Raw genomic sequence first — 17,971 nt, forward strand, 5'->3', positions numbered from 1 at the left:
TTTCACTGACGGACTCTAGTCCAACATACCTATCCGACCTCACCCATGTGTACACACCAGCAAGATGCTTATGCTCCTCTTCTGACAATTGTATACTCATTATTCCCACTATGAAAACAAAGTCATATGGACAGCGTTCTTTTGCATACCAGGGCCAAGCAACATGGAATGAATTGCCCACTGAACTTAGACACAAAGACACAGTGATCACATGCAAGAGTACTCTCAAAACTCACTTATTTCAACTGCAAGAACAAACTTAAAGACGTAATAATGTTTCCTACCTTAAATATTCCCAGCGTGTTTTTTCTATGTTTTCTAATTTCATGGAGTTTGTGTTTGTAATCATATCATTATATATGTTTTTTATATATAAGTGTTGTCTAATGTTGTAAAGTGCTTAGAGCTTCTAAAGTTTAGGTGCTATACAAAGTCCTCATTATTATTATTATTATTATTACTAGAGGGGTTCTGCAATTCATGCCCTATCCTCACATTTGTCTATGCAGAAATTTTGGTCCATTTTTGTAAGGTGAGCTTATAGGCAATGACTGGGTGGAAAATTATTGATTCTTTTCAACTTCATACATTATGTGAATGAATGTACAGTGTGAATGGCAGAATGAAGAAAGTAAAATATAAAGTGGAGTTTCTTGCCACATGGAGTAAAATAATTCTAAAATGATGTCAGATGTCAGGTTGGATTAACTGCCAATTAAGAAACCCAAATTTGATGCAAAATTTCAGAAATCTTGACTGTAACACCAAGACAAGATACATGTTATGTAGTATTTACAGGGATTATGGGGAAAATACTTTGTACATAGAAAATCAGTTTTTTAAATTTATTGGATATTACCTCATATAATGTACTGAGTCAGCAAAACGACCTTCTGAATAGGCTAGGATGTATGTATATAGGTCTATCATAGATCAATCAATGTGATTATAAGCACAATTTCTTTTCCTTTCAGTCGAAAAGCTTCCCTTAGTACAATATGTCACAAAATTGTTTCATACAGCATTTAATTATGAAAAATATGTACTCTTTGCACATGAAAAATATTTGCAGATATATTTCACACATAAACAATACAAACAATAAACAAATATGAAAAAATATTAACTCATACATTTTTGTTTCTTTTGTATTTAACAATGTTAATATATGCAAGGCATTATAAAGACCTAATTCCATTCTATTTCCCATTTCAGGAGATGTTGTTTAGGAGAACTTGTCTACTAATAGACTACCAGGATGCCAATAGGGCTCTGGAGAAGGCCAAACCTCAGAAGAAACAAGCAGTAAGTTTTTTAATATTGGATTGTACTGACAACTCGACATAGGGAAATATTAAAATTCCTAAATAATAAGCAAGTCAGTGAAACTCCTATTCATCATGTCAATGGAAAGCCTGTACAGCAAGTATGTCTTTGAAGATCCTATATATGTCAATGAAAGTGTACATGTATGTCTTTGAAAATCCTATATATGTCAATGAAAGTGTACAAGTATGTCTTTGAAGATCCTCTATATGTCAATGAAAGTGTACAAGTATGTCTTTGAAAATCCCATATATGTCAATGAAAGTGTACAAGTATGTCAACAAAATTCACATGTAGTAATTAAAGTAAAACGATTAGCCAAGTGTCAGTGAAGCTTTTATACCACAAGTATGTAAAATAAAACTAAAATAAAACTCCTATGAAATAGGCATGTCATTGAAAATCCTATACCAAAAACATGTGAAGTAGACATAGATACAACATTATGTCTCAAAACTGGAATTCAGCAAGTATGTTGCAAAACTGCAATGCAGTAAGTATGTCACAAACTCCAATACAAAAATCTTTATTGTTTATTTTACTGATTACTTCAAACAAACTGCATAGACACACATATGCTTGCACAATTATATGATGACAGATTTTGGCTTGTGCAGTTTGCGCTGGGACTTTTAAATGAATACATATGGCAGATACTTCAACATAGTATCCTTAATTATACACAGTGTTAAGAACAGCTTGGTTTATTATATAATGATGATGTACAGTCATGATGATTATAATAGGTTTGGCACACTAAGGATGTACATTTTCGGTGTATGACTATAACTGTTAAATATGATTTACATCCAGGCTGAAGAGGTCCAAACCACTGCACAGAAGGCATATAATAACTGCTGTGAACAAGCAAGAAATGAGGTATGCATAAATATTCAAAATTGAACCAGCCTTTATTGTCTTCATCTTGGCAAACATATGACTCCGATAGCCACTTTTTTCAGGGTTCTTAAGACCATTGTATACACTATTTTTAAGCAGCACTTGTCTTCACAGGTCATGTTTCACTTCACCGTGACTTTTTCTTATGGTAATACTTGGCTCGTCTGCAAAAAAGTGTAGAAGAACTAGTGTTATAGCCCAGTGTCATTCTGATGCAATAAACTGATTTCATAAGTGTCTGTGTCGTTAACTGCATGTGGCATTGTCATTCACGAATATACTTTTTTTATGGTTAGATTACTTTATTAGATTCTTGAAACTTGATATGTACATGCATGTGAACGGTTACTAAAATTAGTAGGTCACAGTGAGATCCTTTTAATGGTATGGTGACAATGTATACCTTTTTGGTTGTCACTTTTGATAACAGAATTAAACATATGAGTGCTACTACCACACTGTTACCATGTTACCATAAATAAAGGTCAACGTGAGCAACATTTTACATTTTACTTGTTTCTGGTAATTTTTTGCATTTAGCTCATCACCAAATAATTTATATATATAAGGCCACTGTGACCCATATTTCTTGCTTCATTTACTTTGTTTAAATTTTGTTTTATTTCTCAAGCTCTGGTCCTGGTAGAATCAAGAAACTTTATGATTGTATGCATCTCTGTTGGTACCGTATTCTTGCAACAAAAGAGCCTCATGGTGACCTGCATTTCACATATTACTGGCTAATGTTAAGTGTTTGAATTTAGCTGATAATGACATTGGCATTGTTGTACTTGGAATCAAGAAACTTAATGAGAGGATGCATCTTGATGAATACTACATCTCTTCTTAAAAAAGTAGGTCACTGTGACCCATATTTCACTGACTGTTCTTCAATTTGCTGTGTTTACTTTTCATGCTTTAATCATTGAACTAGATGATTGTATACGTCCCTCTTTTTGCTACACATATACTGTATTTCACATTTTACTGACACTACTCTCTGGTTTCAGTAGGAGGTTATTATGACCTGTATTTTATACTTCACTAAGTTAGGTTAAATTTTGTGTTTGATGTTCACTTCTCAGGCTAGAATCATGAAATTGATGATGAGATGCATCTCTGTTAGTGCCACACCATTTTAACAGAACAGACTTTATGTGACTTATATTTGATCTTTTTCTAGCTTGGTTTTTTTTTTTTTGTATTCAGCTCGTTAATTTCAGAATGTGTTATGGATACTAACCTAATTTAAATAATGTATCTTGTAAGTTGTCACATAGTGATAAGTTCTACATCCTTATTTAAAAAGGAGGTTGAGGCCCTATCTAAAGTTATCTAAAGTGCTTGCCTGTGCCGTTCACTGCCATCTCACCCCTGTTCAAGTCATGGGCTTGGCCAGTAGTGGTATGTGAGAATATTTGCCAGTACCTTCCTTTTGTTTGGTGGTTTTTCTAGATTCTTCCTCCACCACTTATACTGCTGCCAGGTATAGACTATCTTGTGCTGAGAAATGGCTTTTAACCGAAAACAACAACAAAAAGCAGTCGAAGTGACTATTGTTTCATGATTCAGTAACTTTGTTGAAATTTTGTGTTTTTTTGTCACTCCAAAGTTTATCTAAACCTGTGAGCAAAGCCTGGCTTCAAGAAAATGGCATCTTGAGCAAATTTTAAGACCGTTCTTTTGGTAAATAAAATATGAAAACAGCATTAATATTCGGTTTTCTAAATTCATTACAGTACCACTACTTTGATACTGTAGGAAGAATAATCTTTTATAATTGTTTTATGTCTTTTATGGCCTGTCAAACTAGGTAGGTAGGTGGATAGGTAAGTCGTGTTTACAATCTGGCAGCACAATCCTGGCTTTTAGAGTGCCAATTAAAAGTTCAAATTAGAAATAAAAAATGATTGACATTCTAATATAAAGATAAAAGATAGCACATACAAAAAATCTTTAGTTAGAAAAGGGGCCAACATTACAGTAAAATCTGTTGTGAGAGACCACCCCTTCTGCCAGCAAAAAACGGTCTCTCGAGACAAGTGGTCTCTCATAACAGGTTCGTACAAAAAGACCATTTTCCAAGGTCCCATTTCAAAACAATTTAAAGAACAATAACCACAGTCACTTCTATTCTTTATTAATAGTTCTAAGCTAAAATAATGTATGCATTCATCTAAAAACAAAATTATGTAGCAATCAAGATATATTTCTGTCATTAAACATTATATCACATTTACATTTAAAGATCACTGGTACATGTATTAGCAATTTCATCATTTTAATTTATTTAATTTGGACTTTGCTTTGGTGAAAACTTTATTAGAACAATTGCTGAAAAATAACTTGACATCAACAAAAGAAATTTATCAGGCCCATTTGTAGCTGTATGAAAATGATCGGATTAAATATTCATGCCATCAAATCAGTTCTTTCATATATTTTTAACAAATGTTTTGAACAGAATTGCTAAAAGCCATTTGATATATACAAATGAAATTTTGGTAGACATATTTTTATGCAATATTTAAATTGCCTGATTCAGGTTTCATTCCACAAGCAATGTTTCATTTTGTAAAACAATTGTACCCTCGTCTTTACTTAGATTTTGTGGGCTAACGTCGGCATTTGGGTTATACATGTCTTATAGACTTAAATCTTGTTTAGGGTTGCAGGAATTTCAATCCCTCCAAGGCCTCTGGCAATCTACTCTTCTGTTAATAATAGTCTGTGCTTCTGATAATAAGCACTTTTTTATATTTAGCTCTATTGGCCTGTTTTTATTGTAAAAGTTAGTCAGCTATGTCAAATTCAAAATCCCATGAAATTATTAAACTCAGTGGTTTACCTCCCTTAATTGTCCGATGATGTCTGTATAGTATTTCAAAAACAGTACATTATTTCAGTAGAAAATATCCTTACAAGGTAATTGCTTAAATTTTTTAAAAGATAGTTTCTGAATTTTTTTAAATCAGTTATTAGTTAAGAAATATAGAGAAGAATTAAAACATAGCACAGGTATTTCACCTATAATCATAAACATGGAACACTGATATATATATGCAAGTTATATGCATCATTTTGATCACATTTACAATGCTGTGTAATCCAAACACTCCATACCATCAGGATTCTCAGTAAAGTTGATTTTTATTGGTTGACCAGAAATTCCAGTTTGTTTGGGTGAAATATTCCTGACAACAAGGTCCACTTGAAAAATAGGAATGGCATTAGGTGCATCATGTAATCATGGTACAGCAGAATTATGTTGCTTACAACCAGCCTGCACATAACTCTATACATGTATCCATTGTTCAAGTGGATTAGGCCCTAGTACGTGTAACTATACAAATGAAATGTCCCATGGACAGATTATTTCCCATGGACAAATTATTTTGGTCTTTCTGTATGTTATATATTATTATTTTTTTACCTTCCAGTTGAAGAGCTTTCTTCAGCAGAGGATGTTGTCATTTCAGGATGGTTTAATTCTCTATGCTGAATCCCAGATTAAAACCGCCAGGGCTACATATGCTCTACTGGCCAAAACCATGACGGTGTTAAAACAGTCAGAGTTATAGTCCTTTGTTTTTACTACAGCAAAACTCTTATTCATTTATTGTAATAGGGAGGACTATGTCTGTTGAAAAAGAATTGTTGTTCACGACTGAAATCATGTTTTTTCAGCTTTTCTTTCCTTTTTTGACACGTGTCATCTTGTGCCCTAGTTTATATGTTTACTAACTAATGAAATAAATTGTATCAGTGTACATGGTGTAAAAGATAGCATAAACCTTGTCTACACCACATATATTGTAATTTCTTCACCAGCTGAGAAGTCACCTAACCATTCAGAAAAAAAAAGTATCTTTCTAAACATGATTACAGGATATTGAAAGGCATGCAGCTATAAAACCCTTCATAAATTAGACTAATTAATCTAATGCAATACTTACAACAGCATAGTAGGAGTTAAATATGATATGGTATGACACTGGTCTGGCTGGTTGGTTCTAGAGGAAGTCCCAATGTAGAGAAGACAATCAGCCAGTAATGCATGTATGTAAAGTAGGCAAGTGTAGACACTTGATATTTACATGTACTGGTATTTTTGTTATCTAATATTGATATAATTCTTATTTAACTGCATTCCAGAAGTTATAGAATTAGCTTTAAATAATGATGAAATTTGTATTTCATTTCTGCATTAACCAGTAAAAGATTCCTATGTGATATATGGTTTTGATTGATTATGAGATGAATTGTTTTTTAATAAAATCAGAAATTTATAACAAAATAAAAAAATAAAATTAAAAAAAATCCATTTTCTCAAGCTCATTCAATAAAGACTGATAGCTCAATATACCAAGCAAAGTTTAGTCAGCAATTATAAACTAATTAATCAAATTAATTTGAAGTAAGCATCAGGACAGCAGTATGACATGTTTGGTAGAATTTGGTAGAATATTAGGCCTCAAAATTAAATATTCAGTAATCAAACATATTACTCCTAGCAATATATATATAGTACTCTTAGAAAGACAACAGTGTGACATGTATGACATAGCTCTCAGAATTAGCCTTAAATATTCAGTACTCAGAAATATTTCTTGTAGCGATTTAGTACTCATTGAAAGACAGCAGTGTCACATGTAGCACATAGGCCTCAGAATTAGCCTTAAATACTCAGTACTCAGAAATATTTCTTGTAGCGGTTTAGCACTCATTGAAAGACAGCAGTGTCACATGTAGCACATAGGCCTCAGAATTAGCCTTAAATACTCAGTACTCAGACATATTTCTTGTAGCGATTTAGTACTCATTGAAAGACAGCAGTGTTACATGTAGCACATAGGCCTCAGAATTAGCCTTAAATACTCAGTACTCAGACATATTTCTTGTAGCGATTTAGTACTCATTGAAAGACAGCAGTGTTACATGTAGCACATAGGCCTCATAATTAGCCTTAAATACTCAGTACTCAGACATATTATAGCAATATATAGTACTCACTGAAAGACAGTAATGTGACTGACATGTAGCACATAAGCCTCAGAATTAGCCTTCAGTACTCAGACATATTTTTGCAATATATAGTACTCACTGAAAGAAAGTAATGTGACATGTAACACATAAGCCTCAGAATTAGTCCTCAGTACTCAGACATATTGTTGCAATATATAGTACTCATTGAAAGACAGTAATGTGACATGTAACACATAAGCCTCAGAATTAGCCCTCAGTACTCAGACATATTGTTGCAATATATAGTACTCACTGAAAGACAGTAATGTGACATGTAACACATACATCAGAATTAGCCCTCAGTACTCAGACAAAGCATAATCAGCCTATTAGAATTATATATATATATATATATATATATATATATCTATACTTTGCTTGTTAGCTATGGCTGGTAAAAAAAAATGTATTTCAGATGTAAGTTATCTGAACTCCCATGATTCTCAGATTTTGTCTAGATACATACTCTTTTAATGTATGGTAAAACAATGCAGAAAAATAAATTGTAGGTCCTGAGGATATTTCATTGGTCTTGATGAGTGAGAAAGTTCAGAAAATCAATGTATGAAGAATCAGTGTTTAACAGTAGTGGACATCATTCTGCAGATCTACTGTTTAATCAAAATTCATGTCATTTGAATGCTTCCCTCACAATAAGAAAGCATACCTCAGTTTTTTTCCTATATAAATCATGGCAAATTATTTTTCTTTTCTTCAAATGTATATATGCTTGTAGTTAATTTAATTATTCAAAATTACACAAATGTAATGTTATATATATATACACACACACACACTATCAGGTCTGGTACCATGATCAGTTTGTGATAGTCCCAATTTTTTTCTCTCAAGTATAACATATTAGTGTTAATTCATTATAATGTCTTTGTAATTTCATTATTTAAAAAAAAATGGTACCAGTCTGTTGTACTTGGTGTTTATTACCATTTATTCAGGGTAAAATTACACCAATGTCAGTTAGTTCTTGTACATAAATTAGACCCGTCTTGAATGTGACTTGCCATATATACATGCAAACAAATTGAGTCCAACTGCAAACAACATAGACTTTGATATGCCATTACACAATGCAGTCAGATCAGGGTCTGTGCTGTTTGTTCTATTGATCACTCCTAACCAACTGCAGCAACACTGATATGCCTGGACATTATGCAATGGCAGATCTGGGTCTGTGCAGTTTGCAGTTGGATTAAACATTTATTCAAGTGTATATGGTATTTACAAAGTGGAAATTTTGACCCGGATACATGATACATTTTGAGTAAGAACTCCAAGCCTAGGGTAACATTTCTTACTTTGTGTGTTTAGTAAAGGTTTATTACATCTAGAGGTGCCAAACATTTTGTGTAGACAACCCTTTATAGCTCACCACTGCAAAGTTAAAGCCATTGTATTAACCCAGCATTAACATCTGCACAGATCAAAGCATATACATATCAATAGCATCACTGAGTCTCAACCTTTCTTTCTACCAAGGCTCTAGACAGCAGTTTTCAGTGGGTTTCATAACAACCTCCCCTGGGGAGGGGGCTGACTAATGCATCTATGTATATTAATAATAATAATGAGGACTTTGTATAGCGCCTAATCTTTAGAAGCTCTAAGTGCCTTACAACATTGGACAACATTAATAACATAAAAAACACATTTATAATGATATGATTACATGTACAAAAAACAAACACCGTGAAGTTAGAAAACATAAAAATATGCTGAATATATTTAAGGTAGGAAATATTATTAGGTCTTTAAGTTTGTTCTTGCAGTCTAAATAGTTGAAAGGGATCACTGTGACTTTGTGACTTAGTTGTAATGTAAACTCTTAGTCAGTTATTTGCATGAAACTTGGTATTTTTTTTTCTTCACATGGTATAAAGACTATTATGCCAGGAATTATGAAACTTTGTGAGAGAATGCAGCTTGATGAGTATTACACCTGCATTATAAAATTAGGTCACTTTGGCTCATGTTTCATACTTGACTATGTTTACTTTTTGTGTTGTAAGTTTATTTATCAAGCTTTGATTGTTCATGCTAGAATTGCACAGTAGTTTGGTTGATTGGATTGTTTAATCATATTTTAACACAATCCTGATGACAAGTTTATATTTTAAAGAAGTTAAATTTTAGGAGAAAATAATTGTGAAAAATTATTAGAAAGGGGTCAACATTTCAATACTATAGTCTGAACTTATTTTCTACATTATGATTACAATGACGACTCATGTAGAGGTGAGCTATGTATTTGTTTGTTACACTATGGCTTCTTACTTGATGATTTTGTATCATGCAGAGAATAGCTATTTACCTGTAATTGTTGATTACACTATGGCTTCTCACTTGATGATTTTGTATTGATATGCAACTTATTTAGCAGTTTACTTCAACATTCAATATTAATTTTATAGCATGCTACTTCAACATTCAGTATTAATTTTATAGCATGCTACTTCAACATTCCATAATTGTGATTCTCTTTTGGTGCAGTGTAGGTTCATTGAGCACTGTAAATTTATTGTCAAATCAGCTCTTTTAGTACAATATGGGTTAACTAAGTACTGTAAGTTTATTGTCAAATCAGCTGTTTTAGTTTAATATGGTGTAACTGAGCTATGTAAGTTGTCAAATCAGCTCTTTTGGTTTAGTATGGGGTAACTGAGCACTGTAAATTTATTGTCAAATCAGCTATTTTGGTACAATATGGGTTAACTGAGCACTGTAAATGTATTGTCAAATCAGCTCTTTTGGTATATTATGGGTTACCTGAGCACTGTAAGCTTACTGTTAAATCAACTCTTTTGGTATAGTATGGATTAACTGAGCTCTGTAAATTTATTGTCAAATTGGCTCTTTTGGTACAGTATGGATTAACTGAGCACTGTAAATTTATTCTCAGATCCACCCTGGCAGGTGATACACATAGCAATTACTTTGATATCTGCACTCAAGATCTCATCAGGTTTAACATTTTGTTCCCATGCAATACACATGTAGTATTTGCTTGTGCAATAGCTACACACTACTACACTGAATATAGACCAAGGTCTTCCATCACACAGTGCATTGGCAAATGAATATTATTTGAGTTTATTCTACTTATTATTTTAACAAAGAGCAAGACCTTTTCTAAAGTCCATTTCACAACAGCAGTTCTGGATCTAGGTTGTTGACATCAGGGTGCACCTTACTTACAAATAAAAAATTTCTGAAATAAATTATGATTAGTTCATGGAAAAGGTGTATTGAGCTGAAGGCCATGTGCCTGTAGAAGACCTCAGGACATCTGTATCCTCATGGATTTATAAATGTTACAAATTTTACATTTATTTCCTAATTGCTTGGTTGTGATTGAGCATGTTTAATTTCTGATACATGTAACTTATAGTCAGTTTGTGCCATATGACTACCTATGTGTACATGTGTAACATTTGGTATTATATAAAATTCAAGCAATGTAAACCATTCTGTACATGTGCAATATTTCTTTTAGATTTTATATAGAATTATTATGTGTTCATTTGTTTTCTCTGTTAACATTACATTGTCAGAATCTTGCACTCATGCGCACTTCATAATGCACTCACATGTGCCCAAAAGTGTATTAGGAACTACTTTGTAAACAAATCATGTACACTCACGTAGTAGGTGCTTTACGTTTTGTTTGATTAAATTTGTTTCTGAATGAACTAAAACATGTTTCATGGACTGCCACATACCAGCTACTTTGCCATATTCCGCATTAACATTCTTGATACAATGTTTTGGATTTAGGCTAGCGATAGATGCCAGATTTCATAAAATTGCTGGGTCCCTACAAACATGCAAGTGACAAGGCAAGAACTGTCCTCAAAATGTACTTTCTTAATTCTGCAAATCTGAATTACATGAGCCATGTCATGGGTTCTCAAGCTAGATTATACATTTTTAAATTGTACTGTAATTTTGACTATATTCCAGGTGCAGTTACATCCTCCTTATTGCACTCAAAATGAAATAAACTTTAAATAGCATAGCGTCTTTTTGATAATTGCATTTGAAAGACTTCATATTTTTCCCACATTGTGAATTCAAACATTCAATGATAGAACAGAAACACATTTGCAGATGTCAATATGCTACTCCCTAGCTGCTGAAATCCGATGTACTTCATGTGGTATTAGAATAGATAAATCCAGTCCATAATCACGAAATTTCATAGAATCGACAAAAATACCCAAATCTATTCATTCCAGATCAGAAGGAAAAATTGTTGCACTGCATATTCATTCACAGTATGACTCCAAATTTCAATTTTACGTGGACGAAAATGATATTTTCTTTCAAAAGTTATGTCTAGCACATGACTAAGTTCAAATTTATCTGGGCAGAGTTAAGTGCGCAATAATAATGTTGTTGTTGTGTAATGATGAATCTGCACTTGTGTATTTAGTTTTTAATACGGAATACATTCAGTTACTTTGTTTCTTGTAGTGTGTTTTTGTTTATATAATTAAGCCTTAGGTAGAATAAGAAAATGAGCATATAATAAAAATGTTACTGCATTTGTATGGGAAAATATGAATTCGTTTTGTCAGGTGGATGTACTGCACTCCTAAAGTCTTGCAGTATTTCTATCAAAAAAACTAGTTCATATTTTCCCCTTTCAAATGCTGTAACCTATAAATAACAGTTAAAGGCCAGTTGTTTTTCTGAATACATTAGTAAAAATGTTTAGTTTTAGGAAGCAAAGATTCTATATCTTCACATAACTTTTATATCATGTATGTATACTTTTCACAAATGAATGTCTACTTCAACACAGTCCAATGGTATACCTTTCCAGTTTTTATAAAGTGCTTTACCAGAATTAAAAATGATACAAACTTACAAGAAGAGAGTTCAGTTATTTTGAACTGGTAAATGAATTTCATTTTCTGTTGCAAGTATAAATTGTAGCAGATGAAAGCAATGTTGACCACCTTACCTTTTAACTGACTCCATATTAATTAGCTGTATAAACTGCCCCAGGGATACAGATATGGCATTTCTTTTTCAAGTCATCATAATTTGTTGCTATGCATTATAATGAAGAAGTGACATTTCTTCTGCACTTGCTTTCTTGATAGAAGTCTATTTCTCTATTGAGACTATAAGGTTTGATGACAAGTGTACTTAACTAGAATGTCTTCCAGTAGATTTCTTCTTTCTTATCAAAATATGTTTGAGTATGTACAAGCATGGGCTATTGTCATCTGTTTACCTGGTCTGTAGATCACTTCTGGATCATACTTGTAAAGCTAATGGAAGCTTCTGCAGGCGAGCTGAAATATTGACTACTATGGATTGTGGTTCAGTTCTACCACAACCTTCTGTTAATAAATGTATTGTTGAAACTTGTTATACCCAAACACAATTGCCAGAGTTTCCTTTTTTGTGAGTATTTTTACTGGTGTGCGAGTACATGAAGGAAAATGCAGTTGGTTTAGCATTCAGTTTACAACAGCTGCTTCCATTCTGTTCCTAAGGAATTTACTGTCGGCTGTGAGCACCATAGGATTGCTGGAATTGAAATATGCAAATACTGGTGTGCTTGTGACCATCTTCTTTAGTTTTCAAAGTTTTCCTCAACATCTGCACTGCATTCTTTAATCATTGGGCATAGGTCAGTCACAAACTTGTGAAACAGTTCTTGAAAATTTTGTATTCGGGACTTGAATCTATATTATGATTTGGTTTGATATGGTTTTACAGTATTTTCAAACCAAAACAAGTCAGTCTTGAGTCACTTTGTATTTTCTTCTATTCTAGGTGTGACAGATGTTTCCATTTTTCACCCACCCACGTCAGGTAGTTGCATTATTCTTCATCAGGTTTGCCTTTTAAAATCCACTGTACATAAACTTGCAGTGGGATTTTAATGTTTTGAGATTTAAGCACAGAACTTAAATACATGACATAATTGTCACTTTAAAGTATATTTTTACAAATGAAAACTGGAAGGGTATATGTACTTTACCATGTTGAAGTTTAAGTATACCCGTCAATCAACAGCACATTCATGTTGTTAAATTGGTGTGTAGTTGTGTTATAGATACATCTTGTTCCTAGTCTATATTACTGTAACCTGCCATTTTTACAACAGCTAAATTTTGAAGTAACCAGCAGTAAAATAATTGCAACAGTTTAATGTTTCAGTTTGCTAATGTCTTTATATAGCTGTTTAATTTCATACATGTCATCCTCCAACAAACTCCACAAAATTTTCAAGCAACGTAGGATTATAGTACTATACAGTACCTTTCGTTTTTGATACAATACTTTTTAATCTTACTTCCATTAATTTCGTAGCAAAGAAATTAAAAATTAAACCTTTTACAGTAAAACAACGGAATAATCTTTATATTAAAACTACCTCAGTATAAGGTTACCTAAATTATAATAAGTAATCTTTATGGCTACCATGAACAGATGTACCCCCAGTGCTTCCACCTACAAACAGCATATACCCAGATTTGCTCTCACATCAAGGGCCAGCAGGTCAGTGTTTATGCAGTTAATATTGGTAATGATCTTGACCAGTGTAGACCCTACACTGATGTAGGGTATACACTGTAGACCCTACACTGATGCAGATCTGGGTTTCACACTGTGCAGTTTGGTATACATCATAGTAGGGTACATTCGGTACATTTATTGGCTGATTATTTTTTGTTTGATATTATGACATGTACAAAAACAGTTAAACTTTGTTTTCATTTGCTGATGTCGTGGTTATATTCTGATGCATTTTGTTTCTAACTCATAACATGAGAGCACATCATAATGGGCCCCACTCATTACAATGTGCTGGGCAGGACCTTAAAACAGAGGAATGTGTTGAGAAATGAAAATTAGGACAGTGAACATTCAGGATTGCCTATAAATAAAGACGTGGAAAACTGAAAATCCAATCTTTGAAGGTCTCATTCCAGGCTACTTTAGTTGAAACAACATTCCCTGGAGAAAAAATACAACAGAAACCAATGTTAGGGGGTCAGCCACATGGGGGTGGGTGGATGGTGTAATGGGGTTGTCTCTCATCTACATGATATTGTGGAATGTTGGAAATTAAACTCATTCAGTCTCTTTACTATAAAAGTGAATGAAATATAACAGCCCTTGGTATAAAAAAAATCTTTGCAGCAACTAAAGTCAGAAGGGGGAGCCAATCAGGAGCCATAACTCTTCTAAATGACATTGTGGAAATGGTAGAAAAAAAACTGATCCAGGGTCCTGCCTTACAGACACAAAATTGCTGATGGATAGCTGGACACAGACAGACATTACTAAGAAGGGCCCTAATCAAAAGAAATTTAGCACTCTAAAATTATTTAATATTCATAAATGATTGAATATGGTTTCCAACAATTCATGTTTGTTGTCATGAATGTTTTAGGTTTGACACATCAGAATATGCTGGTGTTCAGTTTTGCATATACACAAACAAATGTGTAAACTTATGACACCTAACGTAACAAATTTCTGCAAGTGTCTTAATCACCATTATCATCTAGCTCTTAGAGTTTTTATCAATAAGAGTCCCGCCTTCCAAAACCACCTGTTTCCAGACCTTCAGCGATTCCAGTTTTCACAATTATCTAGTTACCTACAGTAGTTACATACCCAGAAACATTTATGTATCCCAAAAATGCATTTTTTTTGCGTTAGAATCAACTCTGCATTTACCGTTTATCATCTCACTGTTTACCGCTTGTCAGTAGTTCTGCATCTTTCATTTACAAAAGTTGTGAAAGTGTAACAAGGGAAGTAATTCACAAAAGGTAATATTTTCTTATTTAATAACGTATTTGTATCTGGAAGATGTGAAAAATCACTTTAAAGTCATAAATCATTTAATTGCTGACAAAGGTTATCAGTGTTATTAATGAAGGAAAACAATTAGCTTCAGTATTTGTTAACCGAGTTTTTCACATTTCAGTTTAATGACAGTTTTATTCCAACACATGACTGTATAATTGGTGACATTGTCAAAACAAGGTATATGGTGGAAAGTATTCAGTAACAATCAGGAATCTTAAGAAAGGCTTTCAGCAGTAAAAATTAAATAGGTACTCGGAAGTCAGTGAAATTTCAAGACATTACGGTAAAGCATTCACATTTTTCCTAAATCCATCTTCAAGTCATTTTTGTATATCATTTATTGTTTGGTTGATAACTCAGCCTATGTTGCTTGTACTAAGAAGAGTTTATCCAACACCATTTTCATTCATTTGAATTTCAGTTATCATTCATTTATGTCCTATTCATTCCGTTTGTATTTCAAAGGAGTATATAATTATTCAGGGTCTGTAAAAGAAAGTTGTATGTTACACATTCATTTGGATGAAAATTAAAATCTATAAGTGAGCATGAAAGTGAAAAAAAATAAAAGAGGCTGTTAACCTCACATATAAGCATTTATCAAACACCTAAATTTTATTTTACTTTTATTACAGTATTGGAACCTCTGCATCTGAGTTACCTTTTTATGTAGATCTTTACAACTTTTTTCCTAGTTAAAGGCAGTCTGTAGAATCAGTGGAAAAAAACCCATAAGGCACACATACCAAAAATTAGACAAAATCAGATGCACAAATTACCAGTGTGCACACAGATTACAAGAAAACAAAACAAGTGCACAGATTCCCCATACTGTCTGTATGTTGGGATTTTACATTAATTTGAAATTGGATGGTCTTAGATAAAAAAATAACAAAGACAAACAAAAAGTGAAATGAAAATGTTTCCAGGATATACTGATTTTGCTTTTGGCTGTATTTACAGATATGTATGTAATCCCAAACACCATAGACCCTTTTATGCCATTGCAAACATATCAGGTCAGGGTTCATGTCACTAATAGTTTGATGTGCATTATGTATACCTGGGTAAATACAGCTCATTTGTTGCACCATATATAAACTTGCATACAAGTCGGATCCAGTTGCAACAGACCGCATAGACCCAGACCTGCATAAAAAGATTAATCAAAAGAAAAAGCACAGGCCCTCTTCTGCATGTACAGGTTTGTGTCTCTTTGCTGTTGGATACAACTTTTGTATGCAGGTGTGTCTGGTACTTCATAATAGGAGACTTACATGAAATTTAGGGGACAGAAAATGCATGCTGCTGTTGTTTAATAGATACTGTTATCAGAGGCGTAACACATTTGTATTATATGTATGCAACAAAAATGTGTGGTTAATTATAAAAACCTAGTATTCAAGATTGTAAATCACTGTACTTTAATTTATGATCATGATACATGTATCTAGATGATATTTGATTTAATAAATTTTTAAAGTTTTCTAAATTTGTTTTTTTGTCTTGTACTGTTTCTTATAAATGTCTGACCTTACAATTTATACTTATTTTATTGCATTGCATGATCTACAATTAGTATTAATACTGTATAGACTCGCTTATAAATAGAGTCAAACAACAAAGATCCTGATCTGCCATAGCATAATACAACTGCAGATCAGGGTATATGTTGTTTGTTCTACTGAAAAGATCTGCCAGCACATTATGCAACAGCAGATCTGGGTCTGTGCAGTTTGCAGTTGTACTTGTATTCAAAGCAAGTATATACAGTAGGTCATCTTCCTGTACATACAATGAATGTTTGCACTGAAGATGAATTTAACTTAGACTTAAAACACTCTGCAATTTACCAGACTTTATCAAATTTAATTTACTTATTTCCATTCAAAGTTGAAGCATATGGCTGTTCTAAAAAAAAAAAAAAAGCAAAAGTAATTGTAATCATACCAGCTATTGTTTAGATTTTATACTAAGTTAATGTTATTTTCCCATTCAAGCAACAACCCTACTGCTTCATTTCTGTACAGATAGTTGAGTAAGTCCATACGGTATTAACTGTAGCTATAACCAAAACAAGACTTGACAACAAACAGGAGAGGGCCTGGTGGCCAATTGGTCTAAATTGATCACCTTTATGAATTCCTGCCACGTCACCTGTCCCCATCGTTTCAAGTCTTGGGCTCAGCCAATGCTGGTATGTGAGAAGGCTTGCCAGTATTATGTATATGTAATTTATTTATTTGTTTGTTTGTTTTGAATTTGTTTAAAAATTCTATTACATGCTATTATAATGTCATATTGTTTACTGGATGTGACACTGTCCAGAATTTAGCTAGTCATGCCTTAACACTTGACAAGTCAAGTTGTTTTATGTTGTGTCCAGATTTGGGCTAATTATTTTATTTTCTTCAAATTATTGAATTTCAAGTGACTGTTTTCCCTGGAAATACACAAATGCTCCTAAACAATTCTTGGATAAAAACATTGGAAGTTATACTGAATTCAAAACTGGAATAATATTTTCTGTGATTCAACAAGAAACTGTTGACATAACAGCACTTCACAGGTTACAATAGACGTCATCATCTTCCATTTTGGATTTCATTGGGATTTGAACTCAGTTACATTCAGGACTTTTTATTACTAGGACTTCTATTTTTTAATTCTTGGATTATTTTTGGATTTGATTTGTAAAACCTTAAGTTCTTTTTACTTTTTTTTCACTTGATAGTCTAGGGAAGTAAAATACTTGTTAAATTTTACGAAGCTTGTTGTCTTCACTCCTTTCTGTTATTTTTTGTAAAAGCCTAGACTCATAACACCAGTAGCTTCCTTTGGTCATTGGTCCTTACCAGGG

General features: G+C 32.9%; 1 protein-coding gene across 1 annotated transcript in view; it reads left to right on the forward strand.

The window, feature by feature from the left end:
• Positions 1-16,597, forward strand: part of LOC149800321 (sorting nexin-32-like) — a 67,469-nt gene extending 50,872 nt beyond the window's left edge. Inside the window, exons 12-14 of the mRNA XM_089959908.1 lie at positions 1,216-1,305; positions 2,140-2,205; positions 5,667-16,597. Of these exons, the coding sequence (XP_089816034.1) occupies positions 1,216-1,305; positions 2,140-2,205; positions 5,667-5,807 (297 nt within the window). The 3' untranslated portion in view covers positions 5,808-16,597. The remainder of the gene's footprint in view (positions 1-1,215; positions 1,306-2,139; positions 2,206-5,666) is intronic.
• The last annotated feature ends 1,374 nt before the right edge of the window (positions 16,598-17,971 follow it).

Source organism: Sinohyriopsis cumingii, chromosome 5 (genome assembly GCF_028554795.1).
Source record: "Sinohyriopsis cumingii isolate HCF-2022 chromosome 5, ASM2855479v2, whole genome shotgun sequence".
In the NCBI taxonomy this organism is placed as follows: Eukaryota; Metazoa; Mollusca; class Bivalvia; order Unionida; family Unionidae; genus Sinohyriopsis; species Sinohyriopsis cumingii.